The sequence below is a fragment of the Trichechus manatus genome, unplaced genomic scaffold (assembly GCF_000243295.1).
Source record: "Trichechus manatus latirostris isolate Lorelei unplaced genomic scaffold, TriManLat1.0 scaffold00076, whole genome shotgun sequence".
In the NCBI taxonomy this organism is placed as follows: Eukaryota; Metazoa; Chordata; class Mammalia; order Sirenia; family Trichechidae; genus Trichechus; species Trichechus manatus.
This window is the reverse complement of record NW_004444012.1, coordinates 10,100,517-10,118,105: the sequence shown is the minus strand read 5'-3', so window position 1 is coordinate 10,118,105 and position 17,589 is coordinate 10,100,517. Positions and strand designations below refer to the sequence as shown.

Sequence of the window (17,589 nt, the reverse complement as noted above, 5' to 3'; positions counted from 1 at the left end):
CTGCTCCATCCAGGCCCCACACCCACTCCTGGACCAGCCACCTGTCCAGGAAATAAGGCACTTCAGCCTATACTGGAGGTACTGACACCCTTGTGTGTGGGCTCAATGTCCTCTCGCCCCGCCCCAGCTCCCTGGAAGACCCACTTCTACCAGCCAATACCATCTGGGCCTTCCCCTCCTGGCCTGACCTCTCAGCCCTGGCCTAGAGGAGGGAGGCTCCCTGGTGAGCTTGCTGTCCGGGGCTGAGCAGAAGGAAAAGGAAGGGGGTGCCTGGAGGGGCCGCTGAGGTCTGGAAAGCAGGGGTGGACTTCCAGAGCGGGGCAAACCGAAGAGCTGAGTACCCCATCAGCAGGGCCTTTCACAACCTCCTGGTACCAGTATGACAGGAAAGCCCAGTCTTGACTGAAGCGCTGGGCCAATCTGACAGAAGTGCCCCGGGCCCCATCATCAGCTGGCAGGGGAGTGGTTTTGTTACATAAATCAGCCCTTCAAAGCCAGGTGCTGGACGGCCTCCATCCTTGGAGATGGGTGCTGGGTGCCGGGGATAAGGCCTCCAGGTTGGCACTCAGGGGGAGAGGGACTCTTTCATTTCGAGGGCCCAGTTTGTGGGGGGAGGGAGAGTCGAGTGAGGAGACCAGCTCCTTCCACAGAGAACAGCCCAGGAGGGGTACATGCTTCTGTCCTCTCCTACCTGTGCTTTTTTGGGGGCACCAACCCCACCAGATGCCCTGGAGCCAGAGGAGGAAAGCAAACGAGGCCAGGGCAAACTCAGGCGCAGCTTTACAGGCCCTGAGTCAACCGGTCCATGCCGGAGAGCTACAACAGCAGAGAAAGGGTCTGCCCCTGGCCTGAGGAAGGGTTTGGTGGCTGTCATGGACAGACAGTGCCTCAGGCCAAGGTCTGGACCAGGCCCTCACCCCCAATTAGGGACCTTTGGAAGTTTTTACCTGACCTTAAACCCTCCAGACACAGAAGGCAACTTCAAGAGAGAGAGTCACAGCCTATGAATCGCTGCCTTTTATTGTGCGTCTCCTCCATGCAGGCCCTGTCAGCGCTGGGGCCTTACAGACCCCACCTCCAGGCCCCACAGCAGCCTGTGAGGTAGGACCATTATTATCTCTGTTTTACAGACAAGGACACCAATGCTCTGAGACGCAGTAGCTTGCCCACGGCCACCAAGCTGCCGAGAGGCGGTGCTGGACCTGAAGCTCCACTCTTCCTGGTGACAGGTCACTGCCTCACCTGTGTGGCAACTTCCCAGGAAGCCTCACCTAGACCTGCCTGGCACTTCCTGGTCCTACTGATCCCATCCAAGAGTCTCTAAAGCTGATCCCAACCCAAGCCGGGCCCGGACCAGCAGCCGGTGTGCATGTCGCCTCCGAGGTGTCTCTAGAATCGACCTGGCCCTGGAGGGGCCTGACTGTTCCCTGAGCTGTGGGTGGCAATGTTCACCAGGGCTCCACTAGTTGAGGCCTGAGGCCTTGGTGAGAGAGTCAAGTAGCTGGAAGTAACTGTACCTGAGGTCGTACTCCATGTCGTACCAGAAATTCACTGTAGGGAGAACGGGGGTGTGAGTGGGAGGCTCCTTCTTGTAACCCTTCTACCTGAGAGCCGTCCCAGCCCGCCCTGCCCAGATGGCCTGCTGGGCAGCGGCCGTGCAGCTCCTCACCGGCAATGCAGCCGTGGGACTGCTGGACATGGTGGAACCACAGGGCTGGCAGGTAGAGCATCTCGCCGGCCTGCACGGTGCAGCGCAGGGCCTGCGCCCGACGGTACCCAGGGTACCGGGCCAGATCTGGCGCCAGAGGGTCCAGTGGGATCCAGGGCACCTGGGGACACAGCAGGGCCAGGAAACAGGCCGCAAGGCCCCCTCAGGCTCTGTCTTTTCCATAGGTAAGCCCACAGGCCCCACACCGCTCAGCACTGGGCAGCCCTAGATTTCGGGATTTTTCAGAGGAAGGTGCCGCTTCCCAGATCTTCTGAGCCTGCTTCTCAGAGCCCAGGCTCTTGCCCTCCCCCTCCCCCTCCGCAAGATGTGAGGCTCATCCCTCCCCAGGGCCCAGGAACACACCTTCTCCACCGCCTCTTCATCCACCACCTTAAAGGTACCCTCCTCGGTGAGCTGGAAGATTGCTGGTGTGTACAGCTCTGAGGCCAGAGAAGAGTGGGGGGCCTCAGCAGACAGTGCTTCCAGCCCCCATACCCTGCCCCGGCCACTCCCACTGGCTCCCAGGCCTCAGGGGCAAGGTCAGGGTCCTACTGAAGGAGACGCTGTGTCCATGCCACAGGCTCTCACTGCCCTCCCTCCCTCTAGCTCGAGTCCCCTGCTCCCCAGCAGGCCATGTCCCCTACCATAGGGGATGAAGGGCCGGTCGCTGGGCGGATGTAACAGGAAGTGCTTCTCTCCCGAGACAACACAGTAGAGGTTCTCATAGTGATCCTTGTGCACTGTCGACACAAAAACAGCCCCACAGGCAGGGTCATGAGGGGCAGAGGGCAAACCACCTGCTCCAAGCCTGGCACCTCAAGACAGCTGATGGTGTAAAAGAACAGCACGTCAAAGGTCAAAGCATGCCCTGAAATAATCTTTAAACCTTAAACCAAAAACATCCCCTGAATCTTCTTAAACCAAACAACGTTCAACTTAACTGGCAAATAATGTCTGCCTTGAGCATTATGCTCTTTTAAGATCTAGCTACATGGGATCAAACTGATTACAGCATCTTGAAAAATTAGACAGGAAATTTAGGGGGCAGTGAGTTTATGTCAATGGTGGAGGAATTACTTGGAAAAGGAGGGTGAGAATGTCATCAGTGTCACTGAATTGCACATGTAGAAACTGCTGAATTGGTGTATGTTTTGCTGTGTTCATCTCAACAACAACAACAAAGTCAAAGCAGGCTCAAGATGAAGCCAAGGAGTTGGCGAGCCCTTTAGATCTCGTCCACCAGGGACTTGGCGTTCACCAGGCCCTTGGTTCTTCTTCACCAGGAGGTGAATTCGAGCACATGGGGTTCTCCTAAGTTCACCTCCCAAACTAGCTGACCTTCTGAGAGCTTTCTCGGCACCTAGAAGACCAGCGCACCCCACCCCAGTGCCACCCCACACCCAATGCCTCCCCGCCTCAGCATGCTGGGCAGACCCTTTGTGGTGCCTAAGTCCCAGAAACCCAGGAGAAATCTTGGAGGACAGTCGGCCCCACTTCTCTCCAGGCCCAACCTCCCACTCTTGGCCTCATGGTCCCTCCTCCCCGTCCTGTATTTTCTGACACCTACAAGATGTCACTGCAGCTGCCTCCCCCAGCCAGAAGTTCACAGCATCGGGCATCTTTCCTGCAGGCCAGAGGGAAGAGGGTTAGGAGAGAGTGTTCCCTGAAGGCCAGGCTGGGGATAAGCACTCTACGGAGATGTTGGGGCAAAAAACTGGGCGGAGCAAAGGGGGCCTAAGAAAGAGAGTGGGGAGAAGAGGCAGAGGTTTGGAGAGCTTGGGGAAGGGGCCCACCCTCTCTGAGGCAGCAGCAAGGGCGACAATTCTCAGCAGTTCCTTGGCTATCATGTCAAGGCCTGAGGAGCTGAGCGTTTAGTGGGCAGCACCTGAGCCTGCGGGGCCAAGAGTGTGGGCCGAGTCATCATCAAAGGAAGAGAAGAAGCAACCAGGGCTGACCCCTTCCTTCCCATAGCACCCCTGCCCTGCCGCCAGGTCAGAGACCACCCCTTGCCCCTGCCTCCTCCACTAACCCAGCGCCTCGGAGGCCCAGGGCACGTGAGGCTCCAGGTCAGGCAGCAGCTGGGGCAGCTCGGTCTGCAGGTTGGAGCATTGCTTCTGCACATAGAGGACTCCAGGGTGCTGGGTCCGGCCCTCCAGCACGTCCAGCACGCTGCTCAGGGGCAGGCGGCGCTCGGCTGGCATCACAAAGCGGTCTCCCCGCACTGCATCTGCGTAGCCATCTGGGGTCACAGCCACACTCACCTCTGTGGAGCCTACTGTGGCCCTGGAGGAAGGGACACTCAGGCCATGCCCAGATGCCACAAAGCACCACCCACCACCCCACCCCAGCACAGCCCACCTCAGGTAAGGGAGTGACCACTTCTGGAGGGCCGGCCAGTGCTGCAGAGCATTGCGGATGATGCAGGGCCTGTTGGGGCAGACCCAGTCCCGGTAGAAGTGGAGTGGAGTGGGGGGCTCGTCCAGGTAGGGCACAGCCAGAGGCACGCTGAGCTCTGAGACAGGGAGACAGGTGCTGACACCAGCAGCACCCAGCCCCTGCCCAACTGCTGTGTAGACACCCTCCCTGGGCACCCGGCCCCTGACCCACCACCCGTGTAGATGCCCTCCCTGGACGCCCAGCCCCTGACCCACCACCTGTGTAGACACCTTCCCTGGACACCCAGCCCCCATCCTGTCGCCCCTATAGACACCTTCTCTAGGCACCCGGCCCCTGCCCCACCGCCCGCGTAGAAGCCCTCCCTGAACACCCAGACCCTGCCCCGCCGCCCGCGTAGACGCCCTCCCTAGACACCAGGCCCCTGCCCCACGGCCTATGTAGACACCCTCCCTCGGCACCCAGCCCCTGCCCCACGGCCCATGTAGACGCCCTCCCTTGGCACCCAGTCCCTGCCCCGCCAGCCGTGTAGACACGGTGTCACTGAGCATGCTCACTGGTAACAAGGGACCCTGGATAACTAGGAATGGAAGAATGAGGAGGGGAAGTTAAAGGAGAAAGCATGAAGCACACACAGACCCTCCACTAAGGGCCATAAAAGCCCACAGGCCCAGGGCTCCTGCTCAGCCCATAACCCAAATCCTCCGTGGCCAGCTCGGGCCACAGACAGTGGACCCTTAGCTTCCCCCACCTGGAGAAGCCAGCCTCCCAGCATCATCAGGAAAAGCAGCCACTGGAGCAGTGCAGGGAGCTCCAGAATGAGTACAACTGAGGCCCAAGGTCATGGGCTGGTTTGGGTGGGGTGTGGCCCCAGAACACACTCCAATGGCAAAGATTTACTGAATATTCTGGAATGTGCTCAGCACCTGGCTTGGCCAGTGGGGAGGTGTCACCTCAAGATGCTTACAACCTAACTGGGGAGACAGACTATCACATGAAACCCTTGGGTCTTATGAACAGTACTGCACAGTGTGTGCCTGTGGGGATGTCTGTACCAGCCCCATATTGCTCATTTTCGACGCATCCTTCTCCTGCACTCTTGTTATCCTATTGGTTATTTCTAAGTCCCACTGATTCTACCTCCAAGTGTCTCTCACACCTACCTGCTGCTTTTCTCCTTCACATTCAAGCTATCTACTTTGGGTCTTCACTCAAACATCACCTCAGTGAGGCTTCCTTCCCTGGCTATCCTTCTTTAAGTTATAAACTGCCCCACCTCAACGATCTCTATTTTAAAACAAAAATCAGTTGCCATCGAGTCAATTCCAACTCATGGCGACTGTCATGGATTGAACTGTGTCCATCTGAACTGTGTCCCAAAATATCTGTCAACTTGGCTAGTCCATGATTCCCAGTATTGTGTGATTGTCCACCATTTTGTCATCTGATGTGATTTTCCTATGTGTTGTAAATCCTACCGCTATGATGTTAATAAGGCGGGATTAGCGGCAGTTATGTTAATGAGGTAGGACTCAATCTACAAGATTAGGTTGTGTCTTAAACCAATCTCTTTTGAGATATAAAAGAGAGAAGCGGGCAGAGAGACAGAGGGACCTCATACAACCAAGAAAGCAACACCAGGAGCAGAGTGCATCCTTTGGATCAGAGGTTCCTGCGCTGAGAAGCTCCTTGACCAAAGGAAGACTGACGACAAGGACCTTCCTCCAAAGCCAACAGAGAGAGAAAGACTTCCCCTGGGGCTGACACCCTGAATTTGGACTTCTAGCCTACTAGACTGTAATAGAATAAATTTCTCTTTGTTAAAGCCATCTAGTTGTGGTATTTCTGTTACAGCAGCACTAGATGACTAAAACAGTGACCCCATGTGTGTCAGAGTAGAACTGTGCTCCATAGGGTTCTCAGTGGCTGTGACCTTTCAGAAGTAGATCACAAGGTCTTCCTCTGAAGGTGCCTCTGGGTGGATTCAAACTGCCAACCTTTCAATTTGTAGCCAAGTGCTTAACCATCTGCACCACCCAGGGACTCCTAGCAATCTCTAGTATCCCTTTCCATTTATCACCACCTAACACACTATTTAAGGAGCTCTGGAGCCCTGATGGTATAGTGGTTAAGCACTCGGCTGCTGACCAAAAGGTCAGTGGTTTGAACCCACCAGCCACTCCACAGGAGAAAGATGTGGCCGTCTGCTTCCATAAAGATTACAGCCTTGGAAACCTTATAGGGCAGTTCTATTCTGTCCTATAGGGTTGCTATGGGTCGGAGTCTGACTCAACAGCAACGGATTTGGTAGCAGGTTAACACACTATCTATTTTTACTTATTTATTTATCAATCTGCCTCTGTCATGGATTGAATTGTGTCCCCCCAAAATATCTGTCAACTTGGCTAGGTCATGATTCCCAGTATTGTATGATTGTCTACCATTTTGTCATCGGATGTGATTTCTCTGTGTGTTATAAATCCTATAACTATGATGTAATGTGATAGATTAGTGGCAGTTATATTGATGAGATCTACTAGATTAGATAGTGTCTTAAGCCAATCTCTTTTGAGATATAAAAGAAAGAAGTGAGCAGAGAGACATACGGATCTCATACCACCAAGAAAAAAGCACTTGGAGTAGAGCGTGTCTTTTGGACCTGGGGTTCCTGTGCAGAGAAGCTCCTAGTCCAGGGGAAGATTGACAAGAAGGATCTTCCTCCAGAGCTGACAGAGAGAGAAAGCCTTCGCCTGGAGCTGATGCCCTGAATTCGGACTTCCAGCCTCCTAGACTGTGAGAAAATAAATTTCTCTTTGTTAAAGCCATCCACTTGTGGTATTTCTGTTATAGCAGCACTAGATGACTAAGACAGTCTCCCCTGCTAGAATGTAATCTCCATGAGGGCAGGGATGCTTGCCTTGTTCACTGATGTATCCCCAGGATCTAGAATAGTACCCAGCACACAGTAGGTGCTCAGTAAATATTTGCTTAATGTCTTAGTCATTTAGTGCTGCTATGACAGAAATACTACAAGTGGATGCCTTTAACAAAGGAAAATTTATTCTCTCACAGTCTAGGAGGCTAGAAGTCTGAATTCAGGGTGCCAGCTCTAGGGGAAGGCTTTCTTTCTGTTGGCTCTGGGGGAAGGTCCTGGTCATCAATCTTCCCGCTGGCCTAAGACCTTCTCAGCGCAGGAACCCCAGGTCCAAAGGACGCGCTCTGCTCTCAGATCTTCTTTCTTGGTGGTAAGAGGTCCCTCTCTTCTCTGCTGGATTCTTTTATATCTCAAAAGAGATTGACTCAAGATACAACCTAATCCTGTAGACTGAGTCCTGCCTCATTAACACAACTGCCTCTAAATCCTGCCTCATTAAACATCATAAAAAAACCCACTGCCATCGAGTAGATTCCAACTCATAGTGACCCTACAGGACAGAGTAAAACTGCCCCATGGGGTTTCCAAGGAGCAGCTAGTGGATTCGAACCGCTGACCTTTTGGTTAGCGGCTGTAGCTCATGGTAGCTCTTAACCACTACTCCACCAAGGCTCCCATTAACATCATAGAGGTTAGGATTTACAATACATAGGATAATCACATCAGATCACAAAATGGTGGATAACCACACAATACTGGGAATCATGGCCTAGCCAAGATGACACACACTTTAGGGGGCTACAATTGAATCCCTAACACTTAATGACTGAATGAAGGTATTCAACATCTCCTGCCACAGGAGAACTAACTGGTTTCCCTGGCTTAACTCCCCTTCCTGCCAAAGCATTCACCACCCCAGCTGCAGTTACCTTCCTAAAACACAATCGCATTTCGTCACACCCCTAGTAAATTGCCTTTGATGACTTACCACCACTACTTCCAGAATAAAGTCTGAATGGCATGCAAGCGGCTCTGTAATCAGGCCCAACCTACTCTTCCAGTCGGATTTCCTTCTGCCTGGTGCCTGCCCCTTACCACACACCCTTGGCTCTGGTGGCGCCAGGCTTTGTTCCTGCCACTCCCTGACGGTGGAATCCCCTTCTCCCAGCTTGGCTTTGTGACTTAATCCTCCAGGTCTAGCTGCAATATCAGTGGCCACCGCACTCCCCTTCACCTCTGAGGTCACAATTCACCCTCTCACGACTGTGTCTCCACAGCCGGGAGGTAAGGCCATCATTTTAGCCTTGCAATCAGCTGGAAAGTCAGTATGTTTTTAGATCAGAAATTGGAACTGCGAGGGAAGACCCCGGTGGGCCTAGGAAAACTGGAAAGGAAAGAGTTGATTGGTGCGTTTGCTTCACTGGCAAAGAGGCAAATATAGAACCTGCCAAGGAGATACGGGAAGGTGGAGGGAAGACACCGGCAAAGGGCCTCCCAGCCACTCTAGCCCATCACAGCAGTCACCGCGGGAGAAGGCCATCTGGGGCTCAGTAAATCCCCATTATTCTCACTGGAATTCTTAAAATACGTGGAAACTGCCATTTTTATACCCTTTGTATTTTATTTATTTTATTTTGATTTTCTCACTATTGAATAGATTTCCTTGTGAGAATGGCCACTTCCCTCTCCTGGGGCTTCAAAGTGAGAGAATTTCGAAAGCCATCTAAACAATTCCTTTGATCCAACAATTCGATCCGCTAGGAACTGAACCAACTGAAGTACTCGCACACATACACAAACCCCGCTCCAGCCACACGGGCTGCTCCCCAAGCACACCAGGCACGCTCCCACCTTGGGCCATTGGCCTGGGCTGTGCCCTCCACCTGAAATCCTCCTCTGCAGATGTCTGCACAGCTCCCTCCCTCTGCTCCTTCAAGTCTGTGCCCAAATGTCACCTTCTCAGTGAGGCCCATTCTGACCATCTCATCTAAACTTACAACCAGCCTCCACCCCCAGTCCACAGCACTCATCTTCTGACCTATATATATTCATTTAGTGTGCCTATGGTTAGTTGTAGAGTCCCTAGGTGGCACAGTTAAGCGCTGCGCCGCTAACCGAAAGGTTGGGAGGTTCAAATCTACCCAGAGGCACCTTGGAAGAAAGGCCTGGAAATCTACTTCCGGAAAGTCACAGCCTTGAAAACCCCCATGGAGCACAGTTCTACTCTGCAACACGTGGGGTCGCCATGACTCAGAATCGACCCCACGGCAACTGGTGTGGTTGTTTTTGTTTTTTTTCTGGTTAGCTGTCTGTCTCCTCACTTAGGATGTAAGCGCCACGAGGACAGAGATTTTTCTTGTTGAGTGACGTATCCCAAACACGCGGAACAGAGCCTGGCACGTACAGGTGCTTAGTGACTATTTGTTAAATGAATACTCAGAGTATTCACTGCAGCGTTAGTGAAAACAACAGATTGGAAATAACCAAAATGCCGATCGATGATGGGCTGATTCAGTCAATTACAGCCCTAGTACATAGGTGAGAAAAGACTGAGGTGGAGGGATAAATGGAATGATCAAGCTACATGGTGCAAAAAACAAACAAACAAAAAACCGTGGTGCAGACTGTGTTTATAAAAACGAGGGGATATGGTCATATGCGCGCACGGGTATAAACAGAACACTTCTGGAAGGATGCAAACTGGGGGCCTGGGATGGGAGAGAAACTTTATTCACATTATATTCTCGTTTTGTTTTTACAGCATGTTCCTGTACGGATATTCAGTGGCCAGAAACCATTTAAAAATAGAAGGAAAGAGGGAGGGAGGGAGGAGCACAATCAGCAGGAGGGAGGGCCAGGGATGCTTGCACAGCTGCCTCCAATCCTCCGAAAGCTCTGCAAGGCTCACAGCTCAGGGCTCACAGCCCAAAGGGCCTGTTCAGACTAAAGAAGACTGTTTCCTCCCAGCAGGGGTTCAGAGAGAGCGAGACTCCAACCACCACCTGTGTATGTTTGATGTTAAGAATAAGACTTCACACGAATTACAAGTGAGGATACTGAATCAGTAATCAAAAACCTCCCACCAAGAAACGTCCAGGACCAAATGGTTTCACTGGTGAATTCTACCAAACACTTAGAGAAAAATGAACACCATTCCTGCCCAAACTCTTCCAAAAAATAGAAGAGGAGGGGGCACTTCCTTACTCAATCCATGAGGTCAGCATTACTCTGATACCAAAGCCAGAGAGAGACACAAGAAAACTACAGACCAATATCCCTCATGAATACAGACACAGAAATCCTCAACAAAATACTAAAAAACTGAATCCAACAGCCCATTAAAAGGATTATACATCGTGACCAAGTAGGAGTTATCCCAGAAATGCAAGGGTGGTTCGACATTAGAAAATCAATCAATGTAATACCACCACACTAATAGAATGAAAGAAAAGAATCACATGATGATCTCAACTGATGCAGAAAAAGAACTTGACCAAAATCCAATACTCTTTAAAGATAAAAACACGGAGCAAATTAGAAGGGAAATTCCTCAACGTGATAAATACAGCAAACATTATACTGACTGTTGAAAGACTGAAAGCTTTCCCCCACATCAGAAACAAGATAAGGATGCCCACGCTCATGACTGCTATTCAACATTATACTGGAAGTTCTAGCCAGAACAGTTAGGCAAGAAAAAGAAATAAAAGGCATCCACATCAGAATAACCTAAAAACCCACAGCCATCAAGTTGATTCCGACTCACAGAGACCCTACAGGACACAGTAGAACAGCCCCATAAGGTTTCCCACAGAGCAAGCTGGTGGGTTTTATATATAAATCTTCTTTATGTGTATATATATGTGTGTACATATACGTATGTGTATCTACATGTACATGTGTTCACGTATGTGTATATATGTACATATGTGTATATATATATACATCTATACGTACATATAGAAAATTCTAAAGAATCCACAAGAAAGCTACTAGAGCTAATATATGAATTCAGTAAAACTGCAGAGTTGAAGATCAACACAAAAATCAGTTGTGTTTCTATATACCAGCAAAACACAATCTGAAAAGGAAATAAAACAACCCCATTTACAATACCATCTAAACGAATAAAATCCATAGGAATAAATTTAACTAGGGAGGTGAAAGACAAACACTGAAAACTATAAGACACTTCTGAAAGAAATTAAAGACAACCTAAATAAATGGAAGGCCATCCCATGTTCAGGGACTGGAAGACTTAATATTGTTAAGATGACAGTACTACTCAAAGTAATCCACAGATTTCTATGCAATCCCTGTCAAAATTCCAACAGCTTTTTTTGCAGAAATGGATATGGAATCATAAGGGGGCTGTCATGGATTGAACTGTGTCCCTCAGAAATATGTGTATCAATTTGGCTAGGCCAAATTCCCAGTATTGTGTGACTGTCCACCATTTTGTCATCCGATGTGATTTTCCTACGTGTTGTAAATCCTACCTCTATGATGTTAATGAGGTGGAATAGGCAGCAGTTATGTTAATGGGGCAGGACTCAATCTACAAGATCAGACTGTGTCTTGCTTGAGTCAATCTCTTTTGAGACATAAAAGAGAGAAGCGAGCAGAGAGACAGAGGACCTCACACCACCAAGAAAGCAACACTGGGAGCACAGCGCATTCTTTGGACCAGAGGTTCATGCACTAAGAACCTCCCAGACCAAGGGAAGACTGATGACAAGGACCCTCCTCCAGAGCCAACAGAAAAAAACTTCCCCTGCAGCTGATGTCCTGAATTTGGACTTCTAGCCTACTAGACTGTGAGAGAATAGACTTCTGTTTGTTAAAGCCATCCACTTGTGGTATTTCTGTTACAGCAGCACTAGATGACTAAGACTGGGCCCCAAACAGCCAAAACAATCTTGAAAAAGAACAAAATAGGAGGACTCACACTTTCCCAATTTCAATACGTACTATAAAGCTACAATAATCAAAACAGTGAGGTACTCAAGTGAGGACAGACATACTGATCAATGGAATAGAACTGAGAGTCAAGAAATAAACCCGTACATCTATGGCCAACTGATTTTTTGACAATGGTGTCAAGCCTATTAAATGGGGAAAGAATGGTTTCTTCAATAAATGGTGCTGAAGCAACTGGATCTCCAAATGCAAAAGAATGATATTAGCTGGACCAATACTTCACACCATATATGCATATTAACTCAAAATGGATCGATAACATAAATGTAAGAACTAAAACCATAAAACTTTTAGAAGAAAACACAGGAGTAAAGCTTCAAGACCTTGTTTTTGACAATTAATTCTTAGCTATGACACCAAAGCAGGGCAACAAAAGAAAAAATAGATAAACTGGATTTCATCAAAATGAAAAAATTTTGTGCATCAAAAGACTTTATCAAGAAAGTCAAGAGACAACTTACAAATGAGGAAAAAATATTTCAGAACCACATATCTGATAGAAGTTTAATATCCAGAATATATAAAGAATTCCTACAACTCAACAACAAAATGACAAACAACCCAATTTAAAAATGGGCAAAAGACCTGAAATGACAAAGAAGATATACAAATAGCCAAGAAGCACATGAAAAGATGCCCAGTGTCATTAGTCTATTTATTGTTGTTGTGTGCCATCAAGTCGATTCCAACTCATAGCAAGCCAATAGGACAGAGTAGAACTGCCCCATAGGGTTTCCCAGGCTGTAATCTTTATGGGTCCATCTTCCTGGTCTGGAAGCTCAGCTGAAACCTGTCCGCCATGGGTGACCCTACTGGTATCTGAATACCGATGGCATAGCTTCCAGCAACATAGCAGCACACAAGCCCCCACACTACGACAAACTGACAGACACGTGGGGGCTTGGAAGAAGGACCCAGCAGTCTACTGCTGAAAAGAATTAGCCAGTGAAAACCTTATGAATAGCAGTGGAACACTGCCTGATGTAGTGCTGGAAGATGAGCCCCCCATGTTGGAAGGCCCTCAAAAGATGACTGGGAAAGAGCTGCCTCCTCAAAGCAGAGTCTACCTTAATGACGTGGATGGAGTCAAGCTTTCGGGACCTTCATTTGCTGATGTGACACGACTCAGAATGAGAAGAAACAGCTGCAAACATCCATTAATAATCGGAACGTGGAATGTACGAAGTATGAATCTAGGAAAATTGGAAATTGTCAAAAATGAAATGGAATGCATAAACATCGATATTTTAGGCATCAGTGAGCTGAAATGGACTGGTATTGGCCATTCTGAATCGGACAATCATATGGTCTACTATGTTGGGAATGACAACTTGAAGAGGAATGGCATTGCATTCATCATCAAAAAGAACATTTCAAGATCTATCCTGAAGTACAACACTGTTAATGATAGGATAATATCCACATGCCTACAAGGAAAGCCAGTTAATACAACTATTATTCAAATTTACGTGCCAACTAGTAAGGCCAAACATGAAGAAATTGAAGATTTTTACCAGCTTCTGCAGTCTGAAATTGATCGAACATGCAATCAGGATGCATTGATAATTACTGGAGATTGGAATGCGAAAGGTAGAAACAAAAAGAAGGATTGGTAGTTGGATAATATGGCCTTGGTGATAGAAACAATGCCAGAGATCACATAATAGAATTTTGTGAGACCAACGACTTCTTCATTGCAAATACCTCTTTTCACCAACATAAACAGTGACTATATACATGGACCTCACCAGATGGAATACACAGGAATCAAATCGACTACATCTGTGGAAAGACACAATGGAAAAGCTCAATATTATCAGTCAGGAACAAGGCCAGGGGTCAATTGCAGAACAGACCATCTATTGCTCATGGGCAAGTTCAAGCTGAAACTGAAGAAAATTAGAACAACTCCATGAAAGCCAAAGTACGACCTTGAGTATATCCCACCTGAATTTAGAGACCATTTCAAGAACAGTTTTGATGCATTGAACACTAATGACTGAAGACCAGACAAGTTGTGGAAGGACATCATACGTGAAGAAAGCAAGAGGACATTAAAAAGACAGGAAAGAAAGACCAAAATAGATGTCAGAAGAGACTCCGAAACTTGCTCTTGAACGTCGAGTAGCTAAAGCAAAAGGAAAAAATGATGAACTAAAAGAACGGAACAGAAGATTTCAAACGGCGGCTTGAGAAGACAAAGTAAAGTATTATAATGACATGCGCAAAGAGCTGGGGATACAAAACTAAAAGGGAAGAACACGCTCAGCATTTCTTAAGCTGAAAGAACTAAAGAAAAAAATTCAAGCCTCGAGTTGCAATAGTGAAGAATTCTACGGGGAAAATATTAAATGACACAGGAAGCATCAAAAAAAAGACAGAAGGGGTACACAGAGTCATTATACCAAAAAGAATTGGTCGACGTTCAGCCATTTCAAGAGGTAGCATATGATCAAGAACCGATGGTACTGAAGAAGAGGTCCAAGATGCACCAAAGGCACTGGCAAAAAATAAGGCTCCAGGAACTGACAGAAATATCAATTGAAGTGTTTCAACAAACGGATGCAGCACTGGAAGTGCTCACTCGTCTATGCCAAAAAATTCAGAAGACGACTACCTGGCCAACCAACTGGAAGAGATCCATATTTTTGCCTATTCCCAAGAAAGGTGATCCAACCAAATGCGGAAATTATTGAACAATATCATTAATATCACACACAAGTATAATTTTGCTGAAGATCATTCAAAAGCGTCTGCAGCAGTATATCAACAGGAAACTGCCAGAAATTCAGGCCAGATTAAGAAGAGGACGTGGAACCAGGATATTATTGTTGATGTCAGATGGATCATGGCTGAAAGCAGAGAATACCAGAAAGATGTTTACCTGTGCTTTATTGACTATACAAATGCATTCAACTGTGTGGATCATAACAGATTATAGATAACATTGAGAAGAATGGGAATTCCAGAACACTTAATTGTGCTCATGAGGAAACTGTACACAGACCAAGAGGCAGTCGTTCAAACAGAACAAGGGAATACTGTGTGGTTTAAAGTCAGGAAAGGTGTGCATCAGGGTTGTATCCTTTCACCATACCTATTCAATCTGTGTGCTGAGCAAATAATCTGAGAAGCTGGACTATATGAAGAAGAACAGGGCATCAGGATTGGAGAAAGACTCATTAACAACCTGGGATATGCAGATGACACAACGTTCCTTGATGAAAGTGAAGAGGAGTTGAAGCACTTACTGATGCAGATCAAAGGCCACAGCCTTCAGTATGGGTTACCCCCCAACATAAAGTAAACAAAAATCCTCACAACTGGACCAATAATCACCATCATGATAAAAAGAGAAAAGACTGACGTTGTCAAGGATTTCATTTTACTTGGATCCACAATCAACACCCATGGAAGCAGCAGTCAGGAAATCAAAAGACACATTGCGTTGGGCAAGTCTGCTGCAAGAGACCTCTTTAAAGTGTTGAAAAGCAAAGATGTTACCTTGAGGACTAAGGTGCGCCTGACCCAAGCCATGGTATTTTCAATCGCATCATATGCATGGGAATGCTGGACAATGAATGAGGAAAACCAAAGAAGAACTGATGCCTTTGAATCGTGGTGTTGGTGAGGAATACTGAAGATACCACGGACTGCCAAAAGAACGAACAGGTCTGTCTTGGAAGAAGTACAACCAGAATGCTCCTTATAAGCAAGGATGGCGAGACTACATCTTACATACTTTGAACATGCTGTCAGGAGAGATCAGTCCCTGGAGAAGGACAGCATGCTTGGTAAAGTACAGGGTCAGAGAAAAAGAGGAAGACAGACCCTCGAGATGGACTGACACAGTGGCTGCAACAGTGGGCACAAGCATAACAACCATTGTGAGGATGGGGTCACTATGATCAGAACCGACTCAACGACACCTAACAACAACCACAACAATCTTTATGGGAAGCAGCCCTGGTGGCGCAGTGGTTAAGCGCTAGGCTGCTAACCGAAAGGCTGGCAGTTTGAACCCACCAGCTGCTATGCGGGAGAAAGATGTGGCAGTCTGCTCCCATACTCTGTCCTGTTGGGTCACTATGAGTCAGAACTGACTCAAAAGCAGATCACCAGGTCTTTTCTCCCAAACCTGATCTGCTGGTGTTCAAACCGCCCACCTTTCGGTTAGCAGCCCAGCACTTAACCATTGTACCACCAGGGCTCCTTCCTGAGTCACTAGGGAAATACAAATCAAAATCACAATGAGATATCATAATAAGATACCACAACACACCCATAAGGATGGCTATTCAGAAAAATATAGGAGGCGTGGTCAACATGGCGGACTAGTTAGACGCTTCCTATATCCCTCTTACAACAAAGACCTAGAAAAACAAGTGATTTAGTTCTATGTGAACATCTGGCAGTCATGAACAAGGCAAGGTTAAGAAATCTATCTGAGTCATACCGGAAAGGAAGACCGTTTGGAAGAGGTGAGGCACGCTAGAGCCGCGGTGGCGACACAGCAGAGACACAGCCACGCCGGGCTGTGGTGAAGCAGGCAAACAGCTGTGCTGTGCGCGTGCTCAAGAAGCAGTTTCCATGTTGAGAGAGACCCGGCAGCAGAGAGTCTGTTTGGACACTCCGAACCAGTGAAGAGCAGCTCCCAAGAGGCTAGGATTAGTACATGCGCGCACCCTATCGTGGCGAGTTTAAAAAAAAAAAAAAGCCCATTTGGGAAAAACCTCTCTCCCTTTTACCTCCTACCTCTGCACTCTGCACCAGATTTGGGAACAACCTCTCTCCCTTTTACCTCCTACCTCCGTGCTCTCCACCAGATTTGGGAAAAACCTCTCTTCCTTTTACTGCCTCCCTCCCTGCTCTGCACCGGGAGTCCACTGGGCTGGAAATAGATCCCAAAAGGTGCCCTGACCCATTCTTCTGGCCTTGGAGAGGGAAAAAATAAGCTGCTGGCTCCCCTAGGCCAGGAACACAGGGTCGGCACAACTCCTTTGCTGGCCATAGAAATCAAGGGTCCGCAGACTGAGTGCCATATACCCCTATATAGACTTGTGGGGACCCATCTCAATAGCGTTAGCCCTCACTACCACAGTACAACAGGGCAAACATCTGAAGTTTAACTTCAATTGCTTCAGCTGTGAACAGGCAGATTTGTGATCCTCGAAACAGCCCTGCCCCTCAAGTAGGCACTTTTATCAATCTGCAGCAGGGTCTTGAGGACTGGTGATAGTTCCTAAAGTGCCTAGTCGCCTGCTTCAGGAGTTCAAGAAAAAGTGGTGCCCTCGAGTCTTTGCAGCCAACATAGTGCGGCGCTCTTAGACCGTCTGCAAAACTCACCTGCCTATTCACCCTAGAGAATAGGGACACACTTTTCTTTCACACTCTCAGGGGCAGCCGCTGGCCCCCTGCCTGGCTCAGTGTGTGATCCCCTACCATAGCCAGAGTCCAGTGCCTGCACCAATCACCCATGCCTCTCTAGGACTGGGGGTGAGAGCCTGCATCACACACTTGGTGATCAACTGCCTGCACACCCGAGCTGATCCCATATAGGAAATTTTAATGAACTCCGGCGTGCACATACTGAGTTACAGAACCAACTACCTGGTGACAGGACATTAGAGAT

The 17,589-nt window shown here is 48.3% G+C and overlaps 1 protein-coding gene across 1 annotated transcript in view; it reads right to left on the bottom strand.

Annotated features, from left to right (window-relative positions):
• Positions 1–968: 968 nt before the first annotated feature.
• The window catches only part of JMJD7 (jumonji domain containing 7), a 24,539-nt gene continuing 7,918 nt past the window's right edge, over positions 969–17,589 (bottom strand). Inside the window, exons 2-8 of the mRNA XM_004380654.2 lie at positions 4,067–4,220; positions 3,738–3,991; positions 3,276–3,332; positions 2,353–2,448; positions 2,072–2,148; positions 1,670–1,829; positions 969–1,551 (exon numbers count right to left, since the gene is read on the bottom strand). Coding sequence (XP_004380711.1) covers positions 1,463–1,551; positions 1,670–1,829; positions 2,072–2,148; positions 2,353–2,448; positions 3,276–3,332; positions 3,738–3,991; positions 4,067–4,220 — 887 coding nt within the window. The 3' untranslated portion in view covers positions 969–1,462. The remainder of the gene's footprint in view (positions 1,552–1,669; positions 1,830–2,071; positions 2,149–2,352; positions 2,449–3,275; positions 3,333–3,737; positions 3,992–4,066; positions 4,221–17,589) is intronic.